This window comes from Coccidioides immitis, assembly GCF_000149335.2.
Source record: "Coccidioides immitis RS genomic scaffold supercont3.5, whole genome shotgun sequence".
Lineage (NCBI taxonomy): Eukaryota > Fungi > Ascomycota > Eurotiomycetes > Onygenales > Onygenaceae > Coccidioides > Coccidioides immitis.
In genome coordinates, this window is record NW_004504307.1 from 278,759 (window position 1) to 290,188 (window position 11,430).

An 11,430-nucleotide genomic window follows, 5' to 3' on the forward strand; every position below is an offset into this window, starting at 1 on the left:
GCCTGGATCTAATTATTAACGCTTGTAAATATAGCATGGTCAATACCACTATTATAAAAAAGTAATATCAAGATATATTTGCTGCAAATAAGAAAGAAAAGCAAAAATACAAGAGATCTACTTACAGAATTTAATATAAAGAAGATCTAACTAGAAAAGAAGCTTAGAATCTTATTATTTCTTCTGCTCAGCCTATTGAACAGCCAGTTATTCAATTCTCCTCATCTCATACCTTAGAGTATATGCTACAGTTATGAGCTCCACCAAAGTGCAGCAATTGTGGTATGCTCAGGCATACAAGACTAAGATGTGCAGAATCTAGTGTAATTTAATTTAATTTAATTATTTGTTGCTAAGCATAGATAATTTCGGTTAAAATCTAGTTGTAGAAATATATTAAATTTGGTGTGCCGCTCGGGGGTGAATTACGTTAGCTGCTGACAAAGTGGCTGGGACAGTGGATGACATAATCACTCAACCTGTGTCCTGGCATCTTCTCATGATTTCCATCGCAGAGACTGTTGTTAAATGGCATGGCGAATTATTTTACACAACCTGGCATCCCAATACCAGTCAAATTGACTTTGTTAAGTCTTTGCTAGCAACATCCAATCTTACATTCTGGGATTTTAGCAGCTGTCAATGGATTCTTGATTTTATCCGGAAATTTTGGCAGTCCCAGGCTGGGATAACCCATCAACAGAGTGTTTTGACGCGGCTTAAAGGTGATGTCAAGCTCTCCAGGGATATCATCAAGGCATTCTTGCTGAACCTGAATTCTGAGTTGGATGGTTTGGTACGGCGCGAGGACCTCACAGCTCTGTGTCTATCACAAGCAACAAACCACTTATATCACTTCAATTTCGCGGAAGCACATGAAGAAGTTAGAAAAATTGCGAATTTTCCAAGAACACAGGAATACCTGCCTTGGGACCAAGTACTTTGCGTCGGCCGGATTATGAGAGGAGAGGGAGGGTTTGAGCAAGCAAAGACCTGCTTCATGACCTGCCTCGGAAGTCCAGGACTGCGCAAATCCCAGCGGTTCATTGTTCAGTCAACCCTTGCAGATACTTACTGTGAGTTGGACTATCAAACGGGGAATCGGTCTTTTCTCTCCCAGGCAAAGGAAATCGTGGAACCAGAAACTGAACGCCTGAAAGCGTCGTCTGGTCAGCATTTCAAAGGATTTCGACGCTTACTCCTTTCCCTTACCGAGGTCAAAATCAGGCAAGGCTATTATCGGGATGCTGGCCTGTTAGCCAGGAAGCTAATAGTCATATATGGCAACTTACAAGAGCCAGACATAGTGGATCGGCTTGGTCATGTCAGGGTACGCATTGCCCTCGCACGTCTCTCTCTAACCGCCGAGGATGCATTGGAACGGTGGAACGAGGTCTTGTACTGGAATAGATTCTACAACCCTTTCGAGGAAGAAGTTTTCGCTTGCGGTGTTGCCCACCTTTTCCTTTGTATCACATGGTACAAGCTTGGAGATATCGACAAGAGCACGGATAGCTTCCAGAATGCAGTTCGAGTGATTGAGGGGAAGCAACATCAATTTTTGATCCTGGGGTTGGGTACCTATCTTTTTCATGGTGTGTGCGATCAGATACAGTCTAAGATTGGGTGGTTTGTCACTAGTGAAATATCTACAGTGAACTTGAGAACAAATTGATGAATTTTTTAATGGTTTATCTTGCCCAAATCTCTCGTACCTCAAGCCCCAACAATTGTTGTACTAGATAGTACGTCTAGCTCGGCATATCTCTTTTGGGTTTGGACGAGCGTGATCTCGATCGGCGGTGTTTGGCTGGCAGAACAAGAAGATACTCATGACCATCTAGCAAGTCTCCAAATGGCCACACCCAGGTTTCTTTAACCATTTTCAAAGCCTCTAATGGCTCCTCATGGTCAACAAAAAAACCAGTATTGACTCCGCAAATAAGTCCTGTCGGATCCTCGGGTTCGAAGAGAGAGCCGCACAATTTCGCCTCTCTAACGTAGGATATCGGTGATACTTTCATGATTGCTTCGGCATTTTCCGCAATGAAGTTGAGAGACACTCTTTCAATACTTGCTGCTCAGGATTAGAATTAGATTCTACATTATTGACAAAGGATTGAACATACTTCCAAAAGCTGAAGCAGCCGCCAAGCAAGCTGCAGGGTGAGAGCTCATAATACCATATATGTCGTCCCCATCCGATCGAATGGACCTTAAAAGGCCACCGGCAAGTCCACGCTCACGATAGTCTCTATCTACCACCAACTGAGTGATCCAACAGACATTTTTGCCATCATGTTTCCAGCGGCAGGCGAATGCACTTCCAGCAAGGTTCCCATCAACGGTCACTCTGACATGAAGACTTGCTGAGGCCTCGGGCAAGTATTGTTCTCGCAGTCGGTGCCCACTGAGTTTAACCGGCTTTCCTGGAGGGTGTTAGAGATGAGGTGAGAGACGAGGGGCATATCACTTACCTGGACACCGGGACTGCTTTCCCCAAATTCCGTAATTCTCGCTGAAGAGCTTTGCTGCTTCATCCAGCATAGCATCCGTGATTTGATCAGCAGTGAAGCTCTCATACAGTTGCGTGGCCATCCTGACGGAATTTTGTTTGCTGACACCCGAAGAATTCTCAATAATAGCAATGCTGGGTTCTAGAATGAACTTCACACCAGACTGAGCGGAAGCGGCTGAAGACAAAGATGAATTTGAAGGTTCACCCGAGGGAGATGGTGTCTCTTTGGACACACAAAGCTGCTGCCTCTCTGTCATGGCGACCAGTGTTGATGGAGGAAGGAAGCGGGGAATCCGCTGGCATTGCAGCCAATCACTAACTAGTGGTTAGATGGGGGGGGTCTAGTGACCCAGGTTCCTGCCTGGTTACCACCAAACGCCAAATAACCTGTTTGGACCAGGGAGGAGGTAGATTATGTAATCAATACTGCTTCATCAAATCATCAAAACTACCTCATATTGTCAGGAGCAAATTTTTGAAATATCTCCACAACCACCTTTCTATCTGGCTTACACAGTAGCTCAATCTGCTTGCCAGAGCTCAAGGTATCACTCAATATCAAGAAAAGCATAGCAAGCAGCCAAACTGCTTCTCAGAGAGGTCTCCAGCCCAAAAACATCCACAATCATGCAATTTAAATACAAGCAGATATTAAAGCTATTGTTAGGAAAACCAGACTTAGGTTACATAGGTTTTCCCAGGATTTGGGGTACAAAAAAGCTAAGTAGATCCAATGCCTGCAACTGATAAGAGGAAGTCATGCATAGAATGTAGAGGTCCCTGTTATGAATCTTGTGGCACGGCAGCCAAAGATACAGAATGATTGGATGAAACCTGACAAGACAGAGTCATGAACTGTTGTGGAGAAACCTTAAGATGGGAAGTCATGTGATCAGGAAGTGATATGAGTGAGATGAGATATAAGAAAGAGAGTATCATGTATTGTGATACTACAACACAAGCAATCTGGAAGGAAGTATTGTGAGTATCACCAGAAGAGCATTATATATATAAGAATGCTCATTACCAGAGATCTGATGGACTTGTTTATCATAATCAATCTTCTTATCTATCTTACAGATACCTTTGAATCAGATACTTTCATATCTTAGTTACTTTCCATACTACTGAAGTCTTGTGATACTGTATGATTATATCTGATACTGCTACTCTTGAGAAGGCATGATAGCCTTGCCCTGACTCTGATATATCTGTACAGAAACTCTTTGTCATCAGGGCAAGACTGCCCACTCAACTGGAGCATTATTGAATTATTGATCACTATCTTCAATCTGTTGTTGTTCTCTTTGAGCTCTTTGATACCCTCAAGACCCTAAAGGACTTAGAGAGGTTTCCAGTCACAAAAAACCTACACAACAGTTCTCCAACTAGAGGATTGAATACTGAGATTTCCACAATTTATGTGAATTATATAATTCTTATATATTTAAAGTTGGAGATCATCTAAGTTTTTCTGAATATTTAACATTATCTGATGCTTGATTGATCTGAGCCTATATTTATAATATTAACTCTCTTTTCCAGAGATCTCAGATTTTAAGATATAGAGCTACTGAAGTAGTTTTTCATATATTATTATTATGGCTTCTTTGTTATTACTGAAGTATTATAGATTCTTGAATATGTAAGCTCCTGCATTTCTACTGCTTATCTATATAAATATTCTGTATATATATTATCATCAGTTGCAGTAGACATTCTTTATTATAGAATATTAATTATTTTATTATAAAATTTCAGTATTTTGTCATGTACTTATTTCTTTATTTATTTACTTGTCTGATTGCTATATTATTTATTGTCTATTGTTATGTTATTTACTAATAAATTATAGAACTAGCAACTTTAGTATATTGCAGTACAGATATAAATAAAGACTTTCTTACTTTTATTCTTTTTTTTTCTTCTACTACATCTTGTATACAAGTATTATTATTTTCTTTAGTTTCTTGTTTATTATTATATTTTTATTAAAAAATCCTCTCTCTAACTCTAAGAAGAACATATTTTCTTACTTTGTCTGCATATATTTAATATTTACAGATTATCTAGACAAGAAAGAACTTTGTATATAGAATATTAAGAAAAAATTCTCTATTTATTATTTAGAGCATTAAACTCATACTTATTATATTATAAGTGCATCTTTATTTATTCTTTCTTGTTATTCTAATATAGCTATAGATTCTAGAGTCTATTGTTAATATTATTTATAGACTTTTATATCTTTGTAAAGAATATTATACTTTTAATGCTGCTGATTCATGCTACTCTTATAATATAAAATATATGAGTATACTTGTACAAGAGTTTTATAGACTTAACTCTAGAGCTGCAAAATATTATTATTATTAAGCAACTTTTGTTCTTAAAGAATCTTCTTCAAAACATTGTTATTCTATCTTATACTATAAAGTCAAGACTGTGAATCTTGTATCAGAAATCAAATTTATTAAAAACAATTTATCTGAATTTTTTTATTTATTAATCTTAGTTTGTACTGTTGTGAGGATTGTACATATGGATCAGTGTGACAATGAATCTCTAGGAGAAATATACATGAAAAAGAGTATGCAAGATAAAAGATCTGTATTCTGGCAACTATATATAACTTGTAAACAAGATTGCCACTGGCTCTCAATAAGAGATTTGTGCAGTAATGATCTTTTATGTGTGCTTGTGAGCATGTAACTTAGTATCTTGTGAGAACACATGCAACTTTCAGCAGCTTGCAAGCTGAGCTCTCTGGCTCTTGCAGATGCTGTTTGTCTGTGTAAGAGGTTTGTGGCAAATTCTTACAGATTTCCCCCTCTTGTAAGTGTTGGTTTCTCAAGATGGCTGTCTCATTAAAAATCTTCATGAGTAGAAAAACAAAAAACCTCTTGGGAAAAATAAAAATTTCCTCATAAGGAAAAGAGTACAGCCTCACTAGAGATGTAATATCAACACAACTCTAATAACACAACAGAAACCAATAACACAACAATGTGTAGAAAGTCTCTATTGTTCTCACTAGCTCTGTATCACTATTAGATAATGAATACTAGCTTAAGAGAGAGCTTTCTCTTGCTTTCTTTTTCTCTTCTTTTCTTCTCTTTCTTCTCTAGCCTATATCACTATTACCAAGGTAAGTGAACCCTTCAAGTACTGCTTCGCGTGGGATTTGGTTCCCGGAGAGACTGATGCTTGCTAGCAGTTGCTGCTGGTATGCAGTCTTCTTCTCCTCTCTCTTGTGACTCATCTCTGCTTTTCTTTCTCAGGAGGACCCCCATCTCTTCTTTTACAGATGAGATTGAGCCTTCAGTAAGTAGTCACAAGAAGTTTGGGAAGTATTTGTAACTAATAGTTCTAGAGTATTATTATTCTCTCTTCTTCTTCTTCACTAGTTGTCATTACTCTTTCTGTGCCAGCTCAAGCTGTAAGTGCTTCTCACAAGCTGACATTAATTCATGTGCTGATGAAGTTAGAGTTCTACTGCTTTGTCTCTCTCTTTTATAGTTGTTGCTTCAGCTCTGGCCAGAAATATGAGTATTTTCTATCATATTTTAGTTTGTGGCTAATCTTCTTTAGGTTGTTATTGTTATTTCCTCTGCACCAGCAGAATTTGTAAGTATTATGATTTTACAGAGTGCTTGAGATCATTCAGCACTTTCTCCACAAGATTAATAATGATGGTTCCAGACTATCTTCACTCAAATGCTATCAGCTGCTACTTTTACTGGTGTATCATGAGCTAAGTCAGTAATTCTTCCAGGTCTCTCTCTCTATATAGAGGCATAAGCTTTGTCTGTCTGCAAAAGAGCATGGTGTTGTAAGTCTATTTAAAAATCTGTGCTTATTGCTGGTTTAGATAATTCAAACCAGTTGACTGTGCATACTCAGCTCTGTAAGAGAATTCTCATAACTTAAGCTGGGGCCCAGTTATTATCTAGATAGAAGTACTCTGTCTGCAAGAGAGCTCAGCAAGACTATAATAATATAGTCTTTACAGAGTGCATCTCTGTAGGCTTGAGTCAAAAATGTAACAACTATCTATACTATAAGCATCTTGCTTGCTATTTCCAGCAGTAAGATTATAGATAGTTGTTACAGATCTTCATGGGAGGAGCTGGAGGCTCTAATTATATAGTCTTAGTCTAGTTTTTTCTTCTTTTGTTTTGAAATCAATTGAATTTAGTTCAGTTTAACTATGCTTTTTCTCTCTCTAACTCATTTTCTAGTTTCACTACCTCCATCCATCTCTTTCACAAACCAGGCTTGTCCGGGTTTCTACTATAGAATTGTTGGAGTAGCTTTTTCAGTGGACAGACATTGCTTGCAGGAAATCTGTGCAATCTCACTATCTTATGAATAAAGAGATGGGCCAATTCCTCTAATGTTAGCTTCTTTGTTGTAGGGATAAAGTGAGTCATCTTTGTGAACTGGTCCACTACAATCAGGATACAGTCAAACTGCACCTTTTCAAAATTCAGACTTGTGGGGAGATCTGTAATAACATCCATGCTAATGAATTCCCAAGAGTAATTTGAGATTGGTAAGAGTGATAGTTCTTCTTGAGACTTTCTGTAAACTCTTCTTGAGCTCTGGCAGACTCTACAGACTTTGCAACACTTCTTTACCAGTTCTCTCATTCTTGGTCAAAAGTATTTGTGAGCTATAAGCTTATACATTCTTGCTGTAGCAAAATGCTCTGTAAAGAGTAGGTCATGATGATATCTAATCAGCTCTATTTGCAGAGCCTCATTCTGAGAGATGTATATGTAACTATCTCTATAGAGAATACTCTTCTTCTCTTTTCACATTATGAATTTCTTTGTGCCTGTCTTAATATCTTTGCAGATCTCAGCTGCATAGTCATCACTTTGCAGTAGATTTGGTAGTGATGCCAACAGATTGAAGCTACTCTTTTTATAAGAATTCTTCTTGTGGATCAGGTTTTTGATCTTCTGGATCTGCATTGCAATCTTCTTTACTTTGCACATATCTTCCAAGACAATCTTTGCAAGTAGTTTCTTGGTCTCAACTCAAAGCTTTGTGAAGATGAGTTGTATATTCTTATCTTCTCTCTTCTCTCTCTGGTTGAGAGAAACTTGAGCTATTAGTTCTAACTTTTCTGTGGTCTCTTGCTTTTTCACAAGCATTACTCTTAGTTAATTTGCAGTCTCACAACTCTTCTTATTATCTAGACCAGTCTTCTTGACATAGTCAGATCTTTGCAAGAGTCTATCTGCTGGATTCTTAGTTTCTTTCACATGGTTAACTGTGAATCAAAAGACTGTCAGTCTTTGCATCTAGTGGACCTGTCTTTATGAGAGATCTTGAGTAGTCTGGAAGTAGCACAAGCTATTATGATCTGTAAGAACTTGAACTGGTGTTTACAAGCCTTTTAATCAGCAGGACCAATATCTAAATAACTTCATAATTGTAAGCAGTTTCTGATCATAAATGCCATAGTTCATTTCTGTGAGTTGCATCTTTCACAAATAAAACCCAACTGGAATCTAGATGCCATTCTTTATCAGTTGTGATAGAATACTATACACTGTAAAGCCAGATGCATCTGTTTTCAATCTGGTCTTTTGTTTTATATCAAAATGGTGAAGTATAACAGCTTCTATAAATACTTTTTTCAAACTTATGAAGGCTTTGTGATCTTTCTCAGTTATAAAAGTTTTGGCTTCTCTCTTCATCTCTCTTTATGTGTGTCTGCTTAGCTTTACTTCTTCTCTCTTTAGGAGAGCAGTCAGGCTGCAGGCTATCTTAGAGAATCTTGAGATAAAGTATCTGTAAAAGTTCACAAATTCTAAAAAGATCTGGATCTCTTTCTTACTGGTTGGCTCTGGCCAGTCAAGAATAGTGTTCACACAGCTCTTCTTTATAAGAACATTCTCTGATGTTATAACATACTTAAGATAGTTAATCTCACAAGTATTGAACTTGCATGTTGCCAGCTTGCAATAAAGATCTGCATTCTTGAGTATCTTAAGTACTAATTTCACATGCTTCTTATGGTCTTTCTTGCAAGCCAAGTACATAATTATATTATCAAGATAGACTATTGTGAACACATCCAGATATTCACTAAGTGCCTTCACAATATATAATTGAAAAGCTGCTGATGTGTTTGCAAGTTTAAAAGATACTATCAAGTACTCAAATAGTCTCTGTAGAGTCTGAAATGCAGTCTTTCACTCATTCTCTTTATGAATTCTCAGTCTATGGTAGGTGTTCTTGACATCCAACTAAGTGAATATTGCAGCTCCCACAAGCTTATACAACATATCTTCAATTAGTAATAGAGGATATCTATTCTTGACTGTTTTTGAATTCAGATTATGATAGTCTACACACATTCTTAGTCTGTCATTCTTCTTGAACACAAACAGGATGAGTGCTTCTGCAGATGACTTGAAAGATCAGATAAATCTATATATTAGAGCACTGCTCAGATATTTATGAAGAGTCTCTTGCTTAGCTTGCAAAAGTCTATATGTTCTTCCAAATTCTAGCTACTTCTCTGGTTCAAGATCTATGGCTAAATTATCTTTATAGTATGGTGGCAGCTTCCAAGCTCTCTTGTCACTAAACACTTCTGTGAGTTTATGGTAAACTTCTAGTATTTGAAGATCTAGGTCTGCTGTCACCATCTGTTCTGATTTGTGGAGAGTTATTATATAGATAGGCTTTTCTTCTTTCACAAGCTCTGAGAGATTAACTGGTTTAATCTTCACAAGCAGGTTGTGATATACAGTTTGGAACTCTAGTCTTAGTTTCTTGAAATATATCTTGAGATTGTGTTGCTGCAGTCAGCTCAAACTCACTAGCATCTCATCTCTTATATTTGTGACCATCACTTGTTTATGGAACAACTGCCAGTTTCTCTGAGAGTTACAGACTTTAAAGAATATATTTACAATTTCTTCTGTAAGAGTGATATTCTCATAATCTATAGCAGTTTCAATCTCTATAGACATCTTGTGCATCTCTAGGTCTAGCTTTGCAGCCAATCACAAACTGATTACTAGAGATTGACAGTCTGAATCTATTAGTGCTGACCAGGTAATACTTCTATCAGTTAGGCTTTGCATGCCTAGAACAATAGAGAGAAGAGTAAGAAGACTGTTCTTGAACAACTTTATTATATTGATTTTATCTACTTACAGTTCCCCAACTTTCTATTCACTACTTTTCTTTTTCTTGAAACAGTCTTTCACAAGATAGCTCTTTTAGCCACACTTAAAGCATCTTTCATTCTTTTTCAAGACTTTATAATTCTTGGTAAGATTTTTCCCCATCTTCTGAGCAGGTCTCTGGAATTAACTTCTCTTATTTATTTACAGTCTTCAGTTATTGGTCTTCATATCTTTGTAAGCACTTTCAACTGAATTAGTAGACTTCACATGTAAGGCATTCTTCATATAGACTACTGACATACTTGGTCAGAGCCAGGTAACCAGTGCTACTATATTATTAATATCATCTGGTATCTTCAGCTGTTCATCCAGTTTAGTTTGCATGAGCTTATTCAAGCTTCATATAAATAGATTCTTCTTTATTTTTACAGAATCTTTAAATTCTTTGCCAATCTCTGTTGTAAGCTCTAGAAATTATTGGTAATAGATATAATCAGTTTCATTCAAACTTTTGTGAAGGCCAAAGATTGCTTGCCAAGAGTTTTGTGTGTAGTTTGCTGAATCTTCTAGCCTCATATATAGAAATTCTTTAAGGCCAGTTCAGTTATTTTTTGATGGATTATCTTTATAATGGGCCTCTTAAAGATCTTTCTCAATATAATCAAGTTCTGTAAGAGCATATGTGAGAGTATCCTCATCATTTAGTTTGCTTGCATCACAAATGAATTTAATATCTGAGATGAACTGACAATATTCTGTGTAGATTCCAGTCTGGTAGTGCTTTGTGTATTGTGGTGGTCTCAAGATCAACAGACACTCTGTGGGTGTTGAGTTGAAGATGATTATATCAAGAGATTCACTTCACAAGTGCTTTTGGGTGTTCTGGATAGTATTTAACTTCTCTTGCCATTTCACCATTTTCTTTAGTAGTTTGATCTTCTCATGAAGCTGTTGGATTTTGTCTTTTGGTGTCAGAGTAGACTTTCTCTCTGAGTTTATAATGCTTGTTTCATTAACAGTTGAGAGAGATGAGATATCAAGATTAGTTATCTCTTCACAAACTTGGGTTTGTTCTTCAGATAGGTTTTCAGCTGGTGTTCCAGATTTGCAAGTTTCAGGAGATTGGCTTCTTCATGTTGATATCATTATCAGATATCATTAAAGAAGAGTGGCAAAATGTGAGAATTGTACATATGAATCAGCATGACAATAAATCTCTAGAAGAAATATACATGGAAAAGAGTATATGAGATAAAAGATCTGTATTCTAGCAACTATATACAACTTGTAAACAAGATTACCACTGACTCTCAGCAAGAAGTTTGTGCAGTGATGGTCTTTTATATGTGCTCACAAGCATGTGACTTAGTGTCTTGCAAGAACACATGCAACTCCTAGCAGCTTGCAAGCTGAGCTCTCTGGCCCTCGCGGGTGCTGTTTGTCTGTGTAAGGGGTTTGCAGCAAATCCTTACAACTGCCTTGTCTCAGATTGAAAACAAAATTAGAAATATTTATACTTTACTTAATCATCTTATCACTTACTTGACAAGTAAGACAAGAGATATTTAAGATACTACAGAGAGTAGTTTTATAGATCTGCTTTACTATCTTTACTTATTCTTAAACTAACTTCTGTATAGATTAATATCATATTTTTCATTAACAGCTTAACTGATGCTGTCTTCTCTGATTTTCAGAATATTATAGAAGTACTTTATTTTTCTTATAGTTCTTTATCTATTTTATCTTCTTTTGTAG

General features: G+C 36.8%; 3 protein-coding genes across 3 annotated transcripts; 2 read left to right on the forward strand and 1 right to left on the reverse strand.

The window, feature by feature from the left end:
* Nucleotides 1-499: 499 nt before the first annotated feature.
* CIMG_13517 (uncharacterized protein) lies at nucleotides 500-1,675 on the forward strand (the record flags this gene model as incomplete). The annotated part of the gene is made up of 1 exon (XM_001238916.2): nucleotides 500-1,675. The coding sequence occupies one exon, from the start codon at nucleotides 500-502 to the stop codon at nucleotides 1,673-1,675; it is 1,176 nt and encodes a 391-aa protein (XP_001238917.2).
* CIMG_09940 (uncharacterized protein) lies at nucleotides 546-2,808 on the reverse strand. The gene is made up of 3 exons (XM_001238917.2): nucleotides 2,478-2,808; nucleotides 2,130-2,429; nucleotides 546-2,077 (listed from the first exon to the last, which is right to left on the reverse strand). Exons 1-3 carry the CDS (start codon nucleotides 2,773-2,775, stop codon nucleotides 1,752-1,754), a joined length of 924 nt encoding a protein of 307 aa, XP_001238918.1. The 5' UTR covers nucleotides 2,776-2,808; the 3' UTR covers nucleotides 546-1,751.
* A 2,767-nt stretch (nucleotides 2,809-5,575) lies between these two features.
* CIMG_13518 (uncharacterized protein) lies at nucleotides 5,576-6,407 on the forward strand (the record flags this gene model as incomplete). Its single annotated transcript, XM_004444580.1, has 6 exons — nucleotides 5,576-5,666; nucleotides 5,733-5,842; nucleotides 5,892-5,957; nucleotides 6,110-6,145; nucleotides 6,312-6,350; nucleotides 6,390-6,407. 6 exons carry the CDS (start codon nucleotides 5,576-5,578, stop codon nucleotides 6,405-6,407), a joined length of 360 nt encoding a protein of 119 aa, XP_004444637.1.
* Nucleotides 6,408-11,430: the final 5,023 nt, after the last annotated feature.